Source organism: Vidua chalybeata, chromosome 6, assembly GCF_026979565.1.
Source record: "Vidua chalybeata isolate OUT-0048 chromosome 6, bVidCha1 merged haplotype, whole genome shotgun sequence".
NCBI lineage: Eukaryota > Metazoa > Chordata > Aves > Passeriformes > Viduidae > Vidua > Vidua chalybeata.
Genome location: NC_071535.1, coordinates 58,437,963 through 58,461,405, shown reverse-complemented (window position 1 = coordinate 58,461,405; position 23,443 = coordinate 58,437,963). Strand labels below are relative to the sequence as shown.

The following is a 23,443-nucleotide window of genomic DNA, read 5'->3' as shown; positions in this document are numbered from 1 at the left end:
GTAGTTTAAGCCATGCTGTACTGCTATAGAACTCTGTAATTAGGCAGAGCTGTTTGCCTGGCAGCTCAGAACAGAAAGGGATGGTGATCCTGTTAAAAGAGATACAGACTTTGATCCTGCAGGAGAAATATAAAGAAAAACAGAACCTAATTATTTGATTAAATGAGCCAATAGACTAGGTTAAGCCCTGTATTTTTAGTGAGGCAATCTGATTTTTAAGTAACCAGTGTTGCCAAGTGTGGAGTTTTGAACCTCAGACATAAAAGAGCCCTTCCACAACCCCCATGGCTCAGTGTTGGTGTAGAGGTCCAGTACATCAGCAGCATTTCTATGTTTAGGTATTCTTTGCCAATTTTTTGATCAAATATTACCCCAGCTTGCCTTAATATTTGAACTAATTGGATAACTGCACAAGGTATTATAGCTGGAGGGTGAGGAAGCTGAACCATTGTTCTGCTTAGACATGAGAAAACTATAGTTAATGTTTCAATTTGCATTTTTCTCTAGTAAATTGGTCTCTAACATGTGCAACTTAATATTCTTGTTATATTTTAATATGACAATATGGATTTTAAAAGAGGTGTATTAAAATACTTCTTTTTTTATTCACCATGAACCATGTCTTACTATAAATTTTAGTATCATTTATGCAGAATGGAATGGAGAAGTACAAAAATCTAAATGCACACAGGCTTTCTCCTTTTTGAATACTTGGCTGCAACTTAAAACCAAAAATGTATATGCAAAAAAAAAGCACAAAAAATGGAATAGAAATATTACTATACAATATTGTGTTTTAACAACTGAGATTTGATTGGCAATTATTGCTAACTGATGCTAAATGTACTTGTTAATTATTGCCGTAGCTAGTGGTAACCAAAATTTCATTGTATCAGTTTAGTTTTCTATTTGGAGTAATTTTCTAGCAGAAAGTTTTAATCTTTGCAAATTGGTGTAGAACTTGCCAGCTAGAAAGTTGGTGTGAAATACAGCAGTAAAACGAGCTTTTAGTGGGCGCATTTCAAATCTTTTCTAGCATATCACATTATGCAGTATTTACTCTCCTGAGAACTACATTTAAGCTCCAAAGACACTTGTGCTGAATTAATTTAGAAGAAAGTTCACACATACCCATGTTTTTCGTTCAAAACAGATAGCCTATTTGCATATTTCAGCATCTAATTTTAAATGCCACATTTATTTACAAAGAAATTATTTGTTCGAGTTGCACATGATTCTTCCTAATTTCAGCTGTCCAGATAGGCTGCATCCAACAATTGTAGATGACAGCTGCTGCCAAGGCACTGCATGGTATTGTCATGTCAGTCATGCAAAGCAGTGGCCAAATCCAGAATGTCTCCTACAACCTGAGTGATAATCAGCACTTACCAAGTGAAGGGTGTGAGTTTCAGGAGATCTGAACTCTGCTTTTGGTTCCTCCTTTGCATTACCACACCAGTTTCTGCTTGGGTTCTGCATTCCCCAGCTGTGGGAGGGGTGGAAGGGGTTTTGCTTTTATTATTTCTAAATTCCCAGCTGAAAACAAAACTCTGTCCCTATCAAGTCAGTAAAAGTTGCATCTTTTATCCCAATGGAGACAAAAGCAGTATGTATGTAAGCAAGATCTGGCTACCAAGTAATCATCTACAGTCTGAGATAAGAAGATGGGAAAAATGTTCCCTTGGAAATCAGATAAATCAGGATGAAAAAATTGACAAGAAAAGACTGTTTGTTATTCAGTGAAATGATCAGGCCATCAAGCCTGGTGTCCTGAAACCAAGAATGGTGACACTCAGTACATCAGACAGAAAAACAGATTATTTTCATTACTGTCTGAGTAAACTGCACAAGGTTTGTGCTGTAGCAGCAAGGACATTACTTTCCCAATATGAGTTATAATCAGATTTGTGTGGTTAGCGGGGAAAAAGCTATTTTCAAAAACTAGGCACTAGTTTTTGATCAGAGTCCCAAGGAGCCCAGCCTAAAATCCCATGTTAGAATATGCAGATCAATTGAAATACTGGTGCAATTCCTAATTTTCTTCACTTTGCATTCAATTTATTTCTTAGTCCCTAGAGACTGGTTTAATCATAAGCATATAATGATAATGCAAGTAGTTCAGTTTCTGGGTTAAAATGCATTAAGCCTCCTTCTTATGGAGCATTCAGATTAGAAAATTTAGGTTAATTGAATACAACACACACAAAAAAGAAATAATATTGTCATTCAGTATTTTTGTTTTCCAAGGGAGTTATTTCTCACAAATAATCTCATTTCCAAAGGTTTATGGGGTTTAGATCTGTTAACATGTCTGGGAAAAATATAAAAATCTTGGGTTTCCTAGTTGTGCTGAAAGGAGTTTCTCATTTATCTGTCTGAAGAAGAATAACTAGGTATAACCTATGCTAAGGCTGGTAAATAGCAATGTGGAGTTGTGTTCTTCACATCAGTTTTGCATCTGTGCTACGTTAGAACAATATTTTCATCTGTAGAGAGAAAAAGAGAAAGAATAAGGCAGTGAGGTGCTCCTAGGCATGAGCTACAGCTGCAAGATGTGAATGTGTATAGATTTGGACCTCTCACTATCAGCAAGACATTGAGATGCTGGAATGTGTCCAGAGAAGGGCAACACACCTGGTGACAGGTCTGGAGAACAAAGCTGAGGGAGACAGGGGTGTTTAGTTGGGAGAAAAGGAGGCTCCTGAGGGCCTCATTGCTCTGTGTGAAGGGAGGTTGTAGCCAGGTGCATGTTGGTCTCTTTTCTAGGTGATAGGATGAGAGGAAATGGCCTCGAGTTGTGCCAGGGGAGGTTTAGACTGGATATCAGGAAAGGGTTGTCAAGCAGGGGAATAGGCTGCCCAGGGGAGTGGTGCAGTCCCCATTCCCAGAGATATTTATAAGACACATAGAAGTGGCACTTAGGAACATGGTTTCGTTTGGTTACGAAACTGATAGTGTTGAATTAAGGGTTGAACTCAATAATCTAAAAAGTCTTTTGCCACTGAAACACTTCTGCAATTCTATGTACCACAGTGATATTACTTTTACTAAAACCAAACAGGAAGGGAAAACCTAGGAATATACAATTTGCTGCATCACAAATCACAAAATTAATTAACGGGATTAATTACCTCATCCAGAAGACTGCCCCAGGCAATGGGGCAGTGCTTGCTGTTCCACAGAAATGAGCTCTGTTGTGAGCCAGCAGATCATTGTAAGTCCAAGAAGAGGATTCCCTTCTTGACCCCTGATTTGCTCTCTTTGTGAAGATTGAGGCTTGATTTGTCTGAATGATCATCTCAGCATGCCTTAAAAGAGGTATCAGGACTCTTAAAATTAACTTGGCCCATCAAAACTATCTAGTCAGTCACTGAACACTGATGTCTGAGACTATGAATTCAACAGGTTTCCTATACTCTCATAAATCACCAATAGCTGTAGCAAATGTTTAATTTAACACTCCTTTTTTCCTTAGAAACTTTGTTTACCAGTTCCTCACTGCTATTCACAGGTATGCATACTTTTGAACCCTAAAGGCAGGTCCCACTAATTATCATTCCCCTACTAGGCAAAGTCCTTTTTTTATTTCATGTTACTATATTTTGTAATTCCCCGCCATCTGAATAGTCCATCACACTTCAAAACATCTTTGTTGCCTTTCTCTGTCTTACACTTTAAACATCTTGAAGCAAGCCTAGATCACAGCAGATGAATCAAGCCTGAGTTGTTTGCAGAAATAATTTATGTAATCTCAGAATGAAAAAAGTAACTTTTCTGAGCTTTTCACAAAATGCAGTATGAAAACAAATAAATCAAATGTCTCCAGCACTCCTGTCTTTTTCTTGGTTGTATCAAGATATTGTTTCACTACACAAGCAGCTGTTCCATGGCACAATAAATGAAAAGAAAGTAAAGAATTCTGGGTTTTACTTAGAAAAAAATTACCCTGCAGAAAACATTGGGTACAGCATTAACTTTGGATATTTTCTGTAGGTCAAGTCTTACACACAACTCCAGAGGTGTTTAAAATGCAGTATTTGCCTATATCCAACTCTTCTCCTACTAGAGGGAGTATAAAATGTAGCAGTTGTAGTTGTTGCTGTGAACTGACATCGTGTAGAAACACATCTTAAGTTCTAATTTAGTACTTGAGTATCAAAGTTGGAGCACTAAGTAGCCAGTGAGCATTGAATGTGGTGGGTCCTTCATATGGAGTTGTCTGAATGCTACCAAGTAGGACAAGCAGGCAAATTAGGGAAAAGGAAGACACAAGTGTGAACATCATTCTCTTTAGTGATGAGGAAAATAAAATCAGAAATATCAATCTATGAATCATCCCTCACCAACATGCATCTCTGCAGCTTACTCCTTTAAGTACCCAAAAAGGCAATTATTTCTGAGTCCTGTTACTGGTTACTCAGGACAGTTGTGGTCAGAAAAATCAAGCACATCATCCTCAACTGCAGAGCATCAAGACAGTTCTTCCTTTTCCACAAAAAACTTGCTAGGTAATCCTGGCTCTCAGAAGATCAACATAATACATCATCATCTGGATTTGCTGCCAAATAAAAACCAAACAGTGCACTCAACTGTAAATTCTACATTTAGCCATAATTATCAGGGCTATGTATGGATAAGGGATTCCCTTTTTAATCTGCTTTCCACTCTACCACAGCCACCCTCCACCCCTGAGACAGTGTTCAATAATTAATTATAAAAATCACATCATAAACCTGGAATAGTTGTTTCTGTATGTTTTTCAAGCATGTCAGGAAGATTTCCTGGCCACTGCTGATAGAGTAATAATTCATGTTTACTTTCTGAAAAATATCTTAGTCTGGCTAATATATTCTTCTCTAAAACTTCTGTTTTTGTAGTCTTATTCCAATTTTCTGCAGTAGAACACATTTCCAGCTATCATATCCCAAAGAGCTTCTTGGTATTTCTGTAAAGGCTTGAATTCAATAATTTTCAAGTTATTATTTTCTTAATCTTGCTATTAACAGGACTGCAACCTGTTATAAATCTCTGATAATTTTTTAATATATATGTGGAGAAATGTTAGTGATAGGTATAGATCCATGTGTTCCATTTGCAGATTTTTATGCTGCATCTCTGTAATTTCTTTTCTATTCCAATTACATTCTCTGTATGAAACTGCATTTCCTTGTACCAGGTTTAATTGCTTTTATTTTAATACCTTAATTAACAGTGTAGTTTATTTCTACATCCTGGAGAGAGTAAGCAAATCAGACCATCCAATCTAGAGGTAAACAAAACAGAAAATGATTGCACAGATGTCTAGTTACTAAAACTGCTCTGGACATACAGATGAGGCTGCTTCATTTGATTTGTCACGGCTGCAGTATTAAAAATTTAGTGCAGCATTATTAAAATCTAGCATTTATGATCATGTAAAACCTGAACACTCAGATGTCTTGGGAAAGGAATGAGACAAAATTGTGATGTAGATATTGGAGTGGTGTAACTGTTGAATGATGTGTCTAATCCCACTGTCAGAGGATGTCTCACAGTATTTACACACTGAGTACCAGCAGGTGGATGTAAGTGCTTGGGTGGCTACCTGACAACAGAACTTGAGTGCAGAAGGAGGGAATAAATTTACTTTTTCCTTAAGAAATGGTTTGGCTGATCCCTATTATAACACCACTTAAGTTTACATTTTACATAGTAATTAATTTTGTTTAGTATTGGAAAAATAAATTCACATTTTAAGTGAGTCATTCACATTTTAAGTGAGTCTTGTAAAAATTCTCATTTTCTTATCTACCCTGTAAATAAAGATCCAAATAGCTGAACAGATAACAATATATTTTTAATATATAAACCTGCTTTATATGATACTTCATAAAAGCAGTTAAATGCACCTTATTTTCACAGTACTCATATAAAATATATTAGGAAGCATGTCTTTGAGTAAGGGCAGCTATCAATATACTTCAGTGAGAGATGTTTCAATTTAAATAGTTCAAGTTAATTGATGAAGGATTTGAACTGCAAAAGATATGTTATAGAGTCTGCTTTACTTACAGCACACCTGTCAGACAAAGAGTTGGAAAATTTGTCATACTTCTTTGGATTCAAGAAGTTAGTTACCTCTATATTATATATATCTATATCCTTTTTACAGCTAAAAAGCAGAAAATTTAAACTGAATAGCATCATTCAATATTTCCAAGAAACTGGCAATACTGAAAATGCATAAATTACTGGATGGGTTAAATTATTCCTGTCTTCCTATGAACATTTTCTTATTGCTTCAACATCCATACAGAAGTGAATCACACAGAGGAAAAAAAAAAGCCTTGTATAATTTGAGTAATTTTCTTTAGGATTAAATTTGGTGTACCAACAGTCACTGAAAATTTACCCCAGTATTCTGGGGAAATGCACAAGGAGATCAAGTGTTCTCTTTGGAGTGGAGATTGTCTCATACACCTCACCATAATTCTTCAATTCAAATGTATTAACACAACAGCAAAGATTGGATTTTCTGCCTCAAAGGCAGAATGAACATGTAAATATTTGAGGTCACTGATTGAGGTCCAAATAGAAAATTAATAGACTAGAGAATACAATGATTTATACAGTGTATGTGATAGGAGGCTGGATATACTTATTAACCTTTTAAGACCTTTTTCTGAAATACCCATGTTTAGGCAAGCATGTTTTTTCTCTTTCAGGTAGAATAACATGAGTTTCAATATGATGAGCAAAAAGCAGGTTTAAACTCTGAAAGGAAAAGTGTTCACTTTAGAGTAACTCTTTAAAAATAGGCGTCAGTCTGATTTTCAGTAATGCTGACAACCTCCAGCGCTCATTGAACATCCTTCTTCTCTACAAGTGACCAGGTCTTACAAAGTGATCAGGTTTGTGAATCTACCACCCCCAGTAAACCAAAAAAGATCCCATAGAACAGTTTAGCAAAAACTGTCTAATTACTTTGCACAACTTGCTACTGCAAGGGTTTGCAGGCACGTCAAATGGTGTTCTTAAGTGCCATATTATTGGATAAATTCTGCTTTAATGAAAAACTGGTAAGGAAATCTCTTCCATCAGCAGAAATGCAGAAAGTGCAATAACTCTAAAGGAAGTCAAAAGCATTGCTTTCCACTCTGTGTACCAGGATGTTGATTTGAGACAGTATTAACATTAAAAGTACACTTACAAAGCACTCGATCAGTTTTCTGTGTGTCTGAGTACCAGCAGGAGCTGAGAACATTTGTGCTTCTCATAGGAATTTCTTTAATTTACTTTGCAAAAACCATTTAGTTTTCAGTCAAACTTGTTAGTGCTGACACGTTCGGTCCATTTTTTACAGAATAGTTGACCTGGTTGCTTACTTATCCTCTTGTGACTTCTACTGTCATTGAGCTGTCTCTCATCATAAGTGATCTTAATCCTAATTCTGTTCAATTGTGCAGAATTTCTCTTGAAACTTGTTTCAGCCTACAGATTTATGTTTAATGTTTCCTGATTAAAAACATGACTCTAGGCTATCCATTTTTGCCTTTAAATTGGAAAGCAGAGCTCTTGCCTAGAATGGGGAAAGGAACTCAGACGGGCAACTCGCCTTTCACTGAGCGTGAAGTAACACAATAAACCCTTTTGCCAAACATGCAGTAAATCCAATTATGAGAGTTTTATACAAGTTTGGATAACTGCTTACTATAAAAAAAAAGGCAAAAAATAATTAACTTAAAGGGCACCTTTGCCTGCATTTGGCTTTAGGGTTCCAAATGCTAATGACAACAACAGACTGCAGAAACCATTCAGGAATGCTTTAATTTGTAGGCCAAGCCAGTTAGAGGAGCAAAAGATAGTGTTAGCTTTTGATGCCTCAGTCCTGCCTGCTGAGTTTTTTTCCTGGAGTTACTCAGTTTGTGTGCTTTAATCCTTACACAGCTCACTAATTCAGGCCTTGCAACCTGTATGAGGTGCACTGTCAGCAACTCAGAGCTGACAGGACAATACCACTGTCCTAGGCTTGGATTGGGCATATGAAGGAGTGAAAATGAACACAGTTAAGTAGAAAAATAACAGGAAATTTTAATTCCTCCCTGTACTTGAGAGCAGTTCTTTCATTTCTGTGCCTGCTGAATGCATCTAATGCTGTGTACACTGCACCCACTCCATGGGCTGAAGCAGTGGTTCTGCTCTCATCTCTTAGAAACAGAACAGCTTAGCTCCTAACAGGGCTTGAGCCTTCACGTTTCTCTTTTGTGGTTAAAAAAAGCGCATCTTGCTGGAAGCATCTGTGCTCTGTACAGTACTCAATTCACACATATTAGACACTATTTAATTTTGGTGTCTCTTTTATACTCCATACAGCAACTCCAATGTACTCAGCAGGGTGGTTTTCAGTAGCCAATGCAGAGCACTTCCCCCACATCAAAATGAGCTTCCTTGGCTTTTTATGTCCCAATTCACTTGTTTCTGTGAAATAAAAGCCAGATTTCACATGAGGGCACATCAGAAAGAGCGAAGGAGTGTGAGGGGGCTCTTTATATGTTTTTTTGGTTGCTTGCTTGTGTTGTTTTTCCTTAGGAATGGTTTACACTTTGTTTGTGTAGCTGCCTGTATTAAAGTGTTTCTCATGAATACATTTACTATAACACCTAGATCTGCTCTACAAAATCTAGAAAAAAATGAAAAAACATTGTCTCCACTGTGAACATCCTCCTTCCTCTACCCCCAAATCCACATAGCATTTGGGACCATTCAAGTGAAAGAAACCCTTAACCACTGAAACAAATGGAAATTAAGCAGAAAAATTCCAACTCTGCATGGCAGTCTTTAAATCTTAACACTGTGCCTTCCTCTACTAACAGAGCTCCAAGTGCTGTACTTCACAAAAAAATGGATAGAGGGAATTCTGTTCCTCCCCTTATGCCAGTAAGTTAGGAATGACAGGAGAAGCCTAAGAGTACCATGCATAGAGTCATATCCCAAGTCCAGAAATCAGGCAAGTAATGGACCCAACTAAGTTAGTTTTCTAACAAGACAAAGTGGGACAACTTTCCTCAGCTTCCAGTGCAGGTTCTGAGCTGAGAATGTCTCAAGCACCAAAAGTTGGATGAGAGACTTAAATCAAAGATACAAAACTAGTTTGCATAACTAACAGCAACACAAGCACCTCCAGTTGAAAACACAAGGAAGTTAATCTTGATTTTGGGTTTAGGCAGAAACACTTGTAAGGTATAATTCCCAATTCCCAGTTTAAGGCAAGAGAGCTGAGGTGCCATGCAACACTGAGTCTACGCAGTGGAAAACCACACTCTACAGCTTTCATCAATAATAGAAAGGTCATGTCATTCTAGAAGAAAACAAGGTAACTGTTCCTTTCACAATGAGAAAATATCCATTACCTCAGAGTTTTACATGTGAATAACCTATTTCAGAGCTCATTAAATTAACTTGGAGAAAAAAAAATCAGCCTCACTACAATGATCTCTAGAAGGCGAAAGTAACCAAGGGAAAGGGGGAATGAGGTTAGTGGGGAGGGGGTGAGTGGGATGTAGTGTGGGTGTCTAGGATAAGAGAAGAAATAAAGGATTGACAAAATATTCATCCTAGTTTCTTCAAATTTCTTGTATGTCATGGCGTGTTACTGTTTTTGGATAGTTTGGAGTTTATGCTCCCACCAGACAGCCAAATTTAACTACTGTTATTAATACAAATGTCAATAACAGTTATACAGCAGTGGGAAAATACAGTTCACTCAGCATTTCATTATGGAGGTGTATTAAAATGCCTCTGCAAGCCTGTCTGTCTAATAAAGTAATCAGTGGAAATTTTATCAAGGCTGCACATAGACCTACCAGGAGGATTTATGGGAGCCACACGTTTTGAGTTTTTGTGGATTATTCTAGAAATGGTCCCTCTTATCCAAAACTATATTTAAAATGTGGAGTTTTCAAACCTAATTCTGTATTTCACTAACCAGGCCCAAAATGCTATTTTAGAAGTCACATCTTAGAGAAAGTTCTTGCTAAGCATTACTGGTGGGATAGGAGGGGACCCTCAGCCACCTCTCTAAATGAAGCCTGTACTGAATGGCACAAGCTGCTCTTGTCTGGGGAGCAGCCTGCTCTGAAACAGCACACAGCCTTGTTTATGCCAATATCCTTCCCAGTCCTTCCCAGTTTATGCCAATGCCCTTCCCAGCTATGACTTTATAATGCAAGGTATAACACAGACTTGAACAAAACTATGAGGTGGTGGGTTTTCGTATGGAATCACATGTTTGGTTTGGGTTTTTTTACAGCAACTATTTTTTCCCATTGTATATATAAGCAATTTCAATGCTTCTGCTCTTTCCATACTTCAGATGTACTAATCTGCACCAACTCCTTTCTTTGATTTAGAGATTAAGTAATTCTCTACACAAGTGTCATGGTTTGATGCTGGCGCAATGCCAGTGCCCCCATGAGAATACACCTTCCCCAAATGAGTGCTGTGAGATGCGACCAGAGACAGAGCAGAGCAGGCTTGAGCTTAAAAATAAAGAACTTTATTAACCTACAACTATAATAAAATACACACACTGAATTCAGAATGAAAACCTTCTAAAACATTCCTCCTCCCCCCCCCCCAATTTCCAACAAAAAACAGTGAGACAAAACTTGGACTCTTAATTAAGTTACTACCCCTCAAATAATTAATTTTCAGTCCATCAGGGGAGAGAGGAGTCTCTCTTGCACCATAGACCCCCCAGGAAACACAATTGCAGCATCTGGTATTTCCAGGTCACACATGGCACCACCCAGAGAAGGTCTGCCAGTGTGACATCCTCCTTCCATGTTCAGTGCTCTCACCCCTGTGCATGGACAGAAACTGCTCACAGGGTTCCTTTTAAGGATGCTTTGCCAAGGACCAAAGAACAACAGTTTCTCATTTTGGGACAACAGTGCCCCCCATTTTCTCCTCCCCTGGGGCCAAGGTTCTCAAGAACAGAGATCTTCTTTTCCCTGAAGACAGAGGGCACCACCACACCCTCCTCATCTTCCTCTGTTCACTCCACTCCTGTCACTCTCCTGGCACCACTGCAGCAGGTCACTCTCACTCTGGCCCTGGCAGTCACTGCAGCCGGTCACTCCCTTGGCTCAAACCATTGCATCCCCCCAGTAATGCAGTCTGTGTTGCAGGAGAAGTTGGTTCAGTCTATGGCTATACAAGAAAAGTCCAGCCAAGGCCACTCCATCATCTCCTCCCACCTAGGATTCTTTCCCCATCTTCTTCTGACATCTCAGGCCCCAGGCCGTCTCTCTTCTCTTTCAGATCAAGGAGGATTAATGTTTCACAAAGCTTTCTTTATCCAAGAAGGGGTTAAAAGTCTCGGGCTCCCAGGACAGCTGAAATCTCAGCTGCCCAGAACTCCCACGGCTGGGCACCTCCTCCCCTACCCTGCTTCACTTTCTCCTCTGCCGGCTACTGCCAGCACATGATATCAAATTTCCAGGTGGCTGCAGTCTCTGTCTCTCTGTCTCTCTCTCTCCCTCTGGAGTGGGGGGAACAAAGACATCTCAGTTTCTTTCCACCCTTCTGTCCGCAGGGGCTGACCCGGTTCTATTCCCTTCACTCCCTACCTCTCCCAGGCCACATGGCTTCCCCCTCCACCACCCAGCCTGTGGCTGGGCAGGGGAGATCTGCATCCTTCACAGACCAGAACCAAAGAGAGAGTTCCCCTGGGCGTTCTCTGCTTTTAACCCCCTGTTCTCAGAGGTGTGCCCGTGTCTTCAGTGGTCACACCAGGTGTCAATATTCAAAGTTGAGCACTGATTGGTTTGACCCCAACTTCCTGAGAAAATTCACTTCCTTGTCAAACCATGACAACAAGTCCAAAGTACTTTAGAGAAAGCCATTTTCAGACTTCTGTGCAATTACTCTACTTCTGTAAAAAGAAAAGATTATAAAAGACATTTCAGTATTCAAGGATTAAACAGTTTTTGCATTTATGCAGCATGGCTGTCTTTTGCCTTATTTTGGTGTTCAGAAGTGCAGCAGAACCACAAAATCAGGGAATTCAAGCAAACAGGGAAGCTTTTGGCTTTTTTATGGTTAAAATGCATGGATAGAAACACAGCTCAATTCCAGAAATCCCATTTGCTGAAATGGAAACCAGGCAATTGAGACTATTGCAAATTGCATCAGAGATTAAACCAGCCTGTGACAGAGGAACCTTCATTCCAAATCCAGCGCTGATCTTGTCTCTGACTGGCAAGTTTTTCACAGTAGATGGACACTGGAATGTTCTATATCTTATATTACCCCACAGTAGCAATGCAACAAGGTCAGTGTTTAACACAAACAATTCTTTTTCTTTTTTCCCCAATCTTTACAGGGAGGTCCTATCCAGAACCGAAAATCCAAGCGCTGCCTGGAATTGCAGGAAAACAATGAAAATGAATTTGGATTTCAAGTGGTCCTTCAGAAGTGCACTGGACAACGCTGGTCCATAACAAATGTCCTGAGAAGCTTGTCATTATAGCAGACTAAATTTTGTACCCATTTCTTTTGCTACTGTGTAGCAAGTACTGCATTGTCGCCTGCTGTACTGTATTCCTTCTGCTCCCCATCCCCCCCAGTTCCTTCTCTCCCCTTTTTTGTCTCTGATTTGATTTTGTGAGTGTGTGGAAATAGGGTTTGTGGGCTGGAAATAAGAAGTTTTTATTTCAAAATTATGTTTTCACAACATTTATAGAGATGCTGAATGACAGGTGACGGGTAGGCTATCCTAAAATATTTTACAACTGTAAATATTAAGCAAATGGAGAATATTTATATCTCAAGCTTTTATTGAATAAAAAAGTCTAAACACTATTACTGTGTAGGTGTCTCCATGGAAATCCATTTGGAAGTTAAGTGCTGGTTTCATTGCTTTCATTAACCCAAGCCTGATCTCGGCATGTTGCTGCAGAGCATCAGAATTCTCCAGACTTTTGATAAAAAGTTCTACCTGCACACCAATAGCTACAGCAAAGGAGGATTTTCTCCATTCTTCCTCTCCAGACATCTGTCTAGTCCACTGTAGCTACTGGTGTGCAAATACAGGGGAAAGGTCTGGGGTGTGGAGGTGCTATGCCCCCAAGTACTTTTCCTCTCCAGTACCACTTAATAAAACCCCAGAGAGAACTCCAGGGCTCAAGTGAGGCAAATTTGCTGCTCAGGTAAGTGAAGGGAAGCGAATTTGTTGAAAAGAAGGGAAAAAAAGATCCAAAAGAAAAGCAGCAGCTACTGGAAGAAAAGTAAAATATAAACTGTCGCACTACGACACGAAATAACTCACACACGCACGCTAGATGCAAAAGAGGGAAAAAAGAGGAAGTTTATTTCTGACTCCGCAATATATAGAATTCCAAAAGTGACAGTGGATTGGAGGATGAAATTGCCACCTCTCCAACCACACTGGTGAAACCAACAGTCCATCAATTCTCTCGTCCCACAAAGAAGAATGCAAAACAATCAATGTGTATATGAATATGTGTGAGAAACTCCAGTAGAAATATGTAAACATAGAAGGTATAGAAAACTTTTAGAACAACTTTAAAAAAGAACAGGGCAACAATAAACCCTGACATTTCACAGTGGGTTGGCCTCCATTTCAGTGGCTGAACTTTCCTTCCAATTCTTCATTGTTCTTACAACTCCTTTTTTTAAATGCAGTTGTTCCCTGGGGACCACAGACTTGGGTAAAAATGGCTCCATCCAAGAGAAAAAGGTATGAATTCACTCTGCCTTTCTCCCTGCCTTGAAGGAAGTGTGAATGCAATTCCCTATCACTTCATCTCTGCTCAGATTGGTGAGGAGAGAAAATTTGATGAGGCAAACCAGAGGACTGGGATTACTAGAGTCTATTTCCAGCTGCTTTTATTTGTATGTAAATTCCTTCTCTTTTATCTCCGTTCTTTTCTCTATTTGTTCTTTTTATTCTGTTTTCTACCTTAAGCAACAGTCCTAACTTGTTTTGGAGCTGGTTACATGCCAGGCTGTCTTTTACAGACTGGCTTCACATTGAGGATCAGCTCAGGCCATTGCTTCCTGGGGCTGTTCAATAAGCCTTGGGGCACATTAATTTAAGGTATTCTAATTTCTGCTGTATAAATTTGTCATATAGATAGATGTATAGTTACAATACATGTGCTTCTCAAAGAGGAAAACCCTGAGCCAGCAACAGGAGAAAAGCCATAGAGGTGGAGTTGGGCCAAACACCTCACCTTTGACTAACTTTGGAGGCCCCTCAGCCTTTTTGAGTAAAAAAACACACATTAGAATTAGAATTAGAATGCAGAGTCGTTTTGAGCATTCCCTAATTCAACCATTCCAGATAAATGGGGAAGAAACTACATGTTCAGACAGAAAAAGCACAGAACACAGGCAGAGTAGCAGGAGACAAACTGAGCTTCCTTCCAGCAAAGTTACAGAGGCTTCGGTGCATGGAGATGCAGCCATAAGGAAAACACAAATGCTGTGGATCAAATGAGTCTCCTCTTGATTTCTTCAGGCTTGCTGATGTGGGCCTTCACTTTTTGGTCTGGGGATGTTTTTATTTATGAACAGTAGAAGGAAATACCTGGAAAAGACTTGAAAGAAAGGTGCTGAGCTCTGAATTGCTATATTTCATACTATAATGAGTATTCTGTGTCTAGAATCTGCCCAGAGAAGATTGGAGTTACTCCTGATCATATTGCAGCAGTGTGCTGATGCCCACTGCCAAGTGAAAAAACAAAAACAAAAAAAACACAAAAAAAAAACAACAAAAAAACACACCTCACTTAAGTGAACCACATCACGGTGCCAAACCACAGAGTCATAGAATGGTTTGGGTTGGAAGAGGCCTTAAAGATCTCTAGAACCATTCCTGCTGCCATGGGCAGGGACACCTTCCACTCAACCAGGTCGCTCAAGCCCCATCCAACCTGGCCTTGATCCCCCCCAAGGGATGGGGCATCCACATCTCTGGACAGCCTGTGCCTCACCAACCACACAGTAAGAAAATTCCTCCATATATCCAACCTAAATTTCCACTCTTTCAGTCTGAACCCATTACTCCTTGTCCTAGCACCCGTGTTTTGTGCTGTACGGCTGAGCCTCCCTGCTACACGCCAGCTCCAAGGCTGCTGCATCCCTTGATTCCCATGGGGTCTGCACTCAGGAACACTTTTCATCAACAGCCTTAGAGGGAATCCCTCAGTGGTGACTGTGGATTTAAATTTGAGTGCACTGCAATTCTGGTAACTACAGCAGAATTACCAGAATAAAAATTCTTGGTGGGAAACCCTATAATTCTCAACTTTGTACTGCAGCAATTTGGCTATAGGTAAAATGCATGATTTAGAATATACTTTTCCCTTTGTTTTTTATCATGAAACAAACATTTTTATGTGATAACATAATAAAAGGGAAAGGGGTTTAAATCTGTGGGTAAGCCTACAAAAAGGGTACAGTAAAAATTATGAGTGTATATAACCATTACCATTATTGTGCTCTGAGACCTCAGGTCTCCAAACAGATTTTCTCTGACAAGCCTCTCAGAAAAACACAACAGCACAAGCAGAACTGAAGGATGTGGCCACATTTCACTGGACACTCTTAGCAATGAACTGCCTCATCACTACTTTTTCAGCTGCACAAAAATTACACAGATAGAGGAGCGCTGCCTCACACTGTCAAAGAGAAAAAATAATCAAAAGTACCAAGTGGAAAATAAAACTCATCTTCACTTTTTGGAAAACTATAGAACCTTATTCAACCATCAGTTGCCTCAAAAGGTAAAAAATATTCCCTAGCAATAGTTGTTTGTATTTGGGGGGTTTTGATTCTTTTAAAGAGGAAAAGCTAGCAAAGAGTACCATTCCAGAAGTCATAAAACTCCTCGACTGAGTCTAGTCAGAGATGATGACCAGAAAGATCCAGTCAGCTCCCTCTTCCTCCTACTGCTTGACAACTATTCCCATATATTTTGATCAGTTTTTCTTGACAAATAACAGTACGCCTACCACATCTACCAGCTGATAAGGATATACTGACAATTAAAGGAAACATAACGTTTCAAGAAACCCTAAGCCTTCTTCCTACAGTACTTGCTTAAATATTTATGGACAGCAAATATCTTCTCAGGTGTCATTCCCTTGTACCAGGATTTCACCTACAGTGGTTTCCCAAGGTTTCCCATTATGTGCTCTCTCACCACATTAGCACATGGGCAAGGTACCAGCACCAAGGAGGAAAGAAGCTGTGCTGGTGACGTGAGGACAGCATGCAGAGCATTTCCACATCCTTAGGGAGAAGGTGTTAGGGTTTGGCTTGTATCAGAGATCCCTAGGCAATACTTTTGGAGATGGGCTGTACAGCCTTCAGGAGTGATCCAGGTTCTAGGAATGTATTCATTTATATGTTTATATACTTATTTTTACAAAGCTGCAGGTATTCAGGGGCACAGATTACTGACACCATATCCATTCATTACCAACTGGAACTCTGACAGGAGAATCCATTATTATCCTTGCCTGCCTGATCTTTCCAGGCTTGCCAACATCTGTTGGGAGTGACTGTGGAGAGTACAGTTTAGGATGGTCCTCTTTTGCTGTGGAAGAGGCAGGTTTTTTGGTTTCATCCTTCTGAAGGATCAAAATTTCATCGTCCAACATCATGTATCTTTTTTTGTGTCTTTTATCAACAGAAATTAATCAGTCAAAACTAATCACCGAGCCTTTTTGTGTATGTTAATCAAGAGGTAGTTGCAAAAATGATAATTAAGCAAGTAGCTATCATATGTCATTTTATACTGGGTAGCACTGAATACTTACTTAGCTGGAGATATAAAGGGAAACAGATTTTATAAGTCATACTTCCATTTTACAATCAATGTAAAAATGAGTCTGTAAGCACAATTTTGCATACAGGCCTAAATTATGTGTGTGTGTGTGTATATATCTCTACAACATGAAATAAATGTAAATTTATATATAAAACATAAGCATGCATGTGCACAGACAGCTTACTGGCCAACCACAACAGAAGAAAAATTACATTAAAGTGCATTTTATCCAACTACAGTCTTTAAGACATGAAGATAAGACACCAAAATGTCAGGTTTGGTTCACAATTACATCACTGCTACACCTTCAGCACTGCGTCTGTTTTTAATGCTGACAAAAAAAGCAGAACACATGATCCTTTTTCAACATTTTTTCAAGTGAATGTTAGAAGTTTTCCATGATTTCTCCAACCAGAATACAAACTAGCTGTATTAACACAGAGGCTCAGGATGCAATTAGCAAGGCTTTTATCTAACAGTGCATTCTCTACTGATTTTCTAAATTTTCCCCCTGCTACACAGCTCACTTTAAAAATACTTAAAAGTGCAAAAGTTGAGTCTCAGATCTGTCATTCATAGCTATATTCTTAAATAGCAAAGCAATGTATTATTGTTTACTGACTAACATTAGCTTTGCATTGTTAGATGAAAGTGACTGTTTTATCTGAATTCAGCTCTTGTTCTGAATAGTCTGAGGGGATTTTTGTGATGAACCATCTGAAAACCTTGTAGCACTACAAAAACATACTTGAACATACAAAAACATACACTGGAAACAAGATATTGTTTTCAGTGAAGTAGCCTCATTTGAGGTGCATAAATGATAGGACAGGATTTTTCAATTAAAGAATGTCATCTTAGGATATGAAAATAACAAATATATATTAGTTGCAAAAGGCCAAAGGTGCATGAAATTTTCATTTGAATTTTATAAGGAAGGAAAATAAGTATTCTAAATAAACTAGACCATGGTTTAGAAGGTGGTGGCTGCTCAGACCTAAAAGTATTAAGCGTTCAGTTCAGCCTTTAAACTCTGCTGACATTCTTGATCAGAAGTCTGTCTCTGTGGTAGTTTTGGGGTTTTTTAACAAACAATAGCAGGTAAAAAATTTAAAGACTCTTTCTTACTCCTAGAGAACCAAAGCTCCCATCAGCACACACAATGTTGTGAGCCTCAGCTTGTAATTTGGACTGATATTCCCTTACCTTCTCTCATTGCTAAAATCCCTTAATTTCAGTGTTTTATTTCCTCATCTGCTGTAGAAGTGGCATACCAACAGCTAACCTCAGGAAGGTCTGCCCATTTTCTGCAAACACAGATAGGAAATAACAATATTTAAGTGCCCATAAGTGCCAGTTACTCTCATACCAGTTATGAATATTTTGCTGCAGATGACAAGTGCACTCATTCCAATTTGAAACAAACCACCAAAAGCTACATTCTTATTTTCAGCATCTGTTAATAAGGGTTTTCTGTGCATCATATTTTTGTGATTTGGCATTATTTTATAGTTTTCTATATTCTCCTAGACATTGTTCAGCTATTATAACAAGAAGTATCACTTGAGCTAAATGCTCTGGAAATGTTCACAATTAAAGAGGAGATTCTAAAAATATGTCCCAAACATGTCAACAGATCATTTTGAATAAGCACTGACAATCACAAAAAGAATCCTGTGCACAAAAAGGATCTTGCCAGCAAAATTGGATGCTGAGACCTTTCTAAACAATAGAAAAAGTACAACACAAGCACTGCAAAGACAAGAATTAAAAGTTATCATATGGACAGAACTTTCCAAAACAGGTCTTGTGCTTTAGGCATTTTTGCTGACCATATTTCATCAGATCTGGCAGCCATTCAGAGAGAGCTTCTTTTATTGAGAGATGAAGAAAGATCATCACACTAGAGAAGTGAATAACCTTGACTTTAGTGTTCCTCACATGCTTTGCTATTGAGCACTTTTTACCTGGGTACGCATTACATGAGGGGAAAAAAAATACCACCAAACCACAAAACCTGTATCAAAGATAACTTTAAATTTCTGGCAGGTATCACTTTTCTAACCTGCCTTACTTTCCTATTCTTACAAAACAGAGTCCAAGCTTCAACTGAATAACTTGGAAGCCTCATTGGCTGACTATGTGTGAGATACCTAATCCTTCTGCCTGTAGCTGAATGCAACCACCTCCACTTTTCTAACCTGTATGTATTGTGCCTAGGCACTTAAATGTTAGATATCTGTGTGTTTAGCAATCAACAAAGTTAAAGAAAAAGCCTCTCCTACACCAAATTGTTTTAGCAGAGAGGCAGAAGTATTCAAAGTGTCAATTCAGACTTGAACCAGTTCATATTTAAATATGAACATGAACATTCTGTAGCATGACTTCCTCTACTTGGTGTCACAATCATAACTCCTGTCAAGAATGGCAAATTTAAATAAGTATTCTTGAAAGTAAAGCTTTCAGGTATTAAATCCTTGACTGAATTTTCCTGGGAGAGATTGAATTACATGGAGATTTCATCATCTGGAAGGTTCTGAAAAGAATACTGTGTATCATAGCTAAGCTCCCACAAGTCAAGTTCTACTGGTGTAGTTTCAGAAGCCTGTCTGTTCACTTTGACTTTAGATTGTCTGCAGAAGTGGTCATTTAGTTTATGGAAAACATTCATGAAAGATGAATATTACCGAAGTCAAATTAGCTTGAGAGCCATAATTTTCTCTGGTATATCAATTTCTGTGGGGCAGCTTGCAGTGACACGCTTTCCAGGAGGAACATGGTTATAAAAACCTGCCTCTCAGTTGTTAATTCCATTGTGGCCTATTGATCCATGATGTTCTTTTACCCCAACACAATGCCTTGCACTGTTAAGGGCACAGTAGAATCAACAGATTATTAAAGATTATTACACAAGTCAGAGGTACAGGAAAATTGAGTTTTCCAGCAGATTTTGCTGTGCCCTGCGTTTTACCCAGAAACAGCACCTCTATTATTCTTGCTTTTTAAAAACTGAGCAGAAATTCCTCTGGCATGAATGATACTGCCAACAGTTTCCTGTGAAACAACAATGGTTTTATGCAACACCTTTCTGACCTCTCCTGGCGCTCCACTCTTGGAGTAATAACAACCACCAAAAACAGCGTAAAACAAAGTTGACAACTATAAAAAGAAACAATGAACTGGTACAAACACATCTCGGAAAAAATGAGTTCAAGTTGAAGTTTAGCTTGAGGCCAAACAAACACAAGTTTGCAGGCAAGCTACAAACAAGCATCCAAATGCAGCCCTAATTTCACAGCTGGAAGATGGGAATGTGTTGGACTTGAGGGACTGCTCAAAGAGATAATATAAACCTTGCTGCAGAGTGTTCTTGTATTACCCATTAAGCACACAGGCAACAGCTCCTGTGTGCCTCCTGTCAGGTATTTGGGCAGGATCACGAGGCACTCGACAAATGACAGCCATCACCCTTCCCTGAGAGCAGCACACAGAGATTTGGGTACCCAGAGCTTTGGAAAAGAGTCCTGGTGCTTTGTCTGCCTGTGTAATCTGTCTGTGTTTATGGGCAGCTCTTGCTTCCCTCTCCCCTAGAGAAGGGGAGGTTAACTTTAAACACATTACTACAATCCTCATCCTACTCCTCAGCAATGGGACGTCTCAGTCTCCCATTCCTTCAGTCACATGCATCTGAGCAAAAGAGATTTATGCTTCTCCCAAACAGTATAATAGAAATACCAACAAAGATGTTGCAATGGTTGCCATAACAACTGCTTTTAACTGGAATAGGAGTAAGGAATACAATTTCTTTTTGTCCACAAACTAACAGTGTGTTCATTATTGCTAAGCAGACCCTTGTAAAGAGCTGAATTCTTTTAAAGCTGTTACCCTTGTGAATGTATTTCAGATCTGCCTTTTACCCTTCAGAATAATAACAATTCTAATTAATACCCTAGGTTCTGGTATATGCTTCTCCAAATTCCTGCCCACATATAAAGCCCAAGATGTTTTTCAACAAAATTACTGAAATAGAGAGAACATCAACATGTCTGTAGAAAACATCACCTGTACTTCACAGGTAGTTTGAGTCCGTGTTTGTCTTAAAGATAAGTTGTAGTGATCAGTAACAGCACAAGGCAACAGTGACCACTTCCAGCATATGGGAGTGTGTGGTGGAGAGAGGAACTGCACACAGATGTTCTCAGAGTCTTGGAAGAAAATAACTTGTTTAATAGTTGGTCACAGAGATCAAAATATTTTTCTATATCTCATTATTCACCAGTCTATGAAAAGGGGACAGGGGCTCAATTTTACATATGTTGCCATTTTTGAAGACTGCACTTTTCCGAGGTTCACTTGTTTCTAATCCACTCTACAGAAACAGGGAAAGCTACGCCAGCAGCTGGTTTGGCCTGAAACACCTGCTAGAGACCAGGAAGGGAGAACCATGTACAGCTGTGGCTGCAGACACTTGTAAAGGGCCAGAGAGAGAACAGAGAAAAAAGGGCTGTTGGCAAAGGGTGCAAGACACACACGGGTGACAGATCTGTGCTTCAAAGTGCAGCACCATGCATAAGACATGTGGAGTGAGAGACTTGGAGATCAGAAAATAATTCACAGTTCCTAAGGTAGGAGGGATTCTCCAATTGTTCAGCCTCACCTCTTGCCTAGCAAGGCGGGGTGCTGAAAGCACAGAGAGCATAAGATAGGAAGTCCATTTTAAGATGACTGAAAAACTTCCAGCATATGGGAGTGTGTGGTGGAGAGAGGAACTGCACACAGATGTTCTCAGAGTCTTGGAAGAACGTAACATGTTTAGTAGTTGGTCACAGGGAAATCAAGCTAGCACAGCACTCTGGTTATTTATTATGTTGTTTAAAGTCCCAAATGCAATTTTCTGTAATTATCTTGCAGATATTTTTAGTGCTGCACTCTCTCTATTCTTAGCATCTTAGGAGACAAGTAATTCCATGTCCCCTAGAAACTGCAAGCACCATAGCCACTGGCTATGCACAGTGGGGATCCAGCTGGTTTTTCCAGCTGTTACTGGAAATAGTAAATGTCACAGCTCTGCAAATATCCATTCGGTAATTTGGGGCCAGCCCTGCTCCCCCACTCCCACAGATGCTCAGATAACTTTGCACCAGTGCTGCCATTCCTCACACAACAGAACACCATTTTCATTTTTTAACGTTTTCTGAAAACTGATTTTACACAGCCTATGTATTCAAGTATAACTTCCTCTAGGAGAAATTCCCCAACAATTCACCCCAAGGAATTGTTTTATGGGATACATTATAACTTATCACTGTATACATTTACATAAAGCAACTGCTGTATCCAGAGAATCATTTGCAAATGCGTGTGAAGAGCGAGCTCTACAGCCTGTGTGAGCCATCATTTCCTACAAACCCTTGTTCCCAGCAGCCAATCTGATGGACACCAAGAGCTGATAAAAGGTTCCTCAGCTTGTCTGGATTTAGCCTGGCTGCTGCCCAAGGTGCACTCACAGGCCAGACTGCTAGTGCTCTTGCCTGCTACAGCAAGAGCACTGCATAAATGCACTTCTGTGAGCTCCAGCCACTGAGCATCCAAAATTATCTCCCACTGAATGCTGCTCTGTAGCAATGCATTCAGACCAGCAAAGCCAACATAACTACTTCCAGCCCTTTCATCACATTTTTACGAAAAAGCAATACACAAATTGTTGTTCTGAGTTTTCCTAAGCTGGGCAAGCACCCAGGTTGGATGTGAGGATTCCATCTCTAATGATATTGCATAATTATGTCTCTAATGATGTTATAAAATTATAAGATAAAGCATTATAGCTATTTGAACTTGGCAGTCATTTACCTTTTCAGAGCTAATACCTTGTAATTGCTGATCATTTTGTCACAGCAGCAATTTCACCAAAATACTAGACTTTATTTTATACTATTATAATGAAGTATTTACATTTACCATAAAAATTAAAATAAATTACCATTTACCAAACAAACAACAAAAAAAGGGCACATGTCAATGTTTCAGCCCTGGAATTAAGAGACTGGATATAATTAGGCAAGGAAAAAAAAAAAAAAAAAAAAAGGAAAAAAAGCTTTTTAATCTTTCCTTTCCACAATTAAGACTGTTCATAAAACAGCAATATTATGTGACATTATATGGTGTTTAAAGTATTTCTGGAGATGCACTAATTAGGTCTCACAGTTGAAAAATAAATAAATAAATGTGCAATACATTATCAAACTCATTGTTTTCAATACCTTCTCAGACCTTGACAGGTGTTCAAGCTGCTTGATTTTTAGACACTCTTTTCGACTGGCTAACATTGCTTTGCAAGCTTTCAGTGAAACAAACTCCTGACACTTGCAGGTGCTGCTATGTGGAAATTGTTAGCCTACAAGGAGTTTCAGGGAAATTGTAATGAAAACCTCAGTAAAAGTTATGATAGTACACTAGGAAAAGAAAAATGTGGACTATTTCAAAGGATGTGAAGTGTTTCATTTCAGTGATTAGTCCATTAAACACTGAATCCTGCCATGATCCAGGTTTTGCTTAGCACATGCTCTTCTTTGTAGAAAGAGAAATATCTCTGCCGCACCTGGC

At 39.1% G+C, this 23,443-nt stretch overlaps 1 protein-coding gene across 2 annotated transcripts in view; it reads left to right on the top strand.

Annotated features, from left to right (window-relative positions):
- GALNT18 (polypeptide N-acetylgalactosaminyltransferase 18) overlaps positions 1 to 12,836 on the top strand; it is a 210,611-nt gene extending 197,775 nt beyond the window's left edge. For both annotated transcript variants that reach the window (XM_053946333.1, XM_053946332.1), the window contains one exon: positions 12,365 to 12,836. In XM_053946333.1, coding sequence (XP_053802308.1) covers positions 12,365 to 12,511 — 147 coding nt within the window. In that variant the 3' untranslated portion in view covers positions 12,512 to 12,836. The remainder of the gene's footprint in view (positions 1 to 12,364) is intronic.
- Positions 12,837 to 23,443: the final 10,607 nt, after the last annotated feature.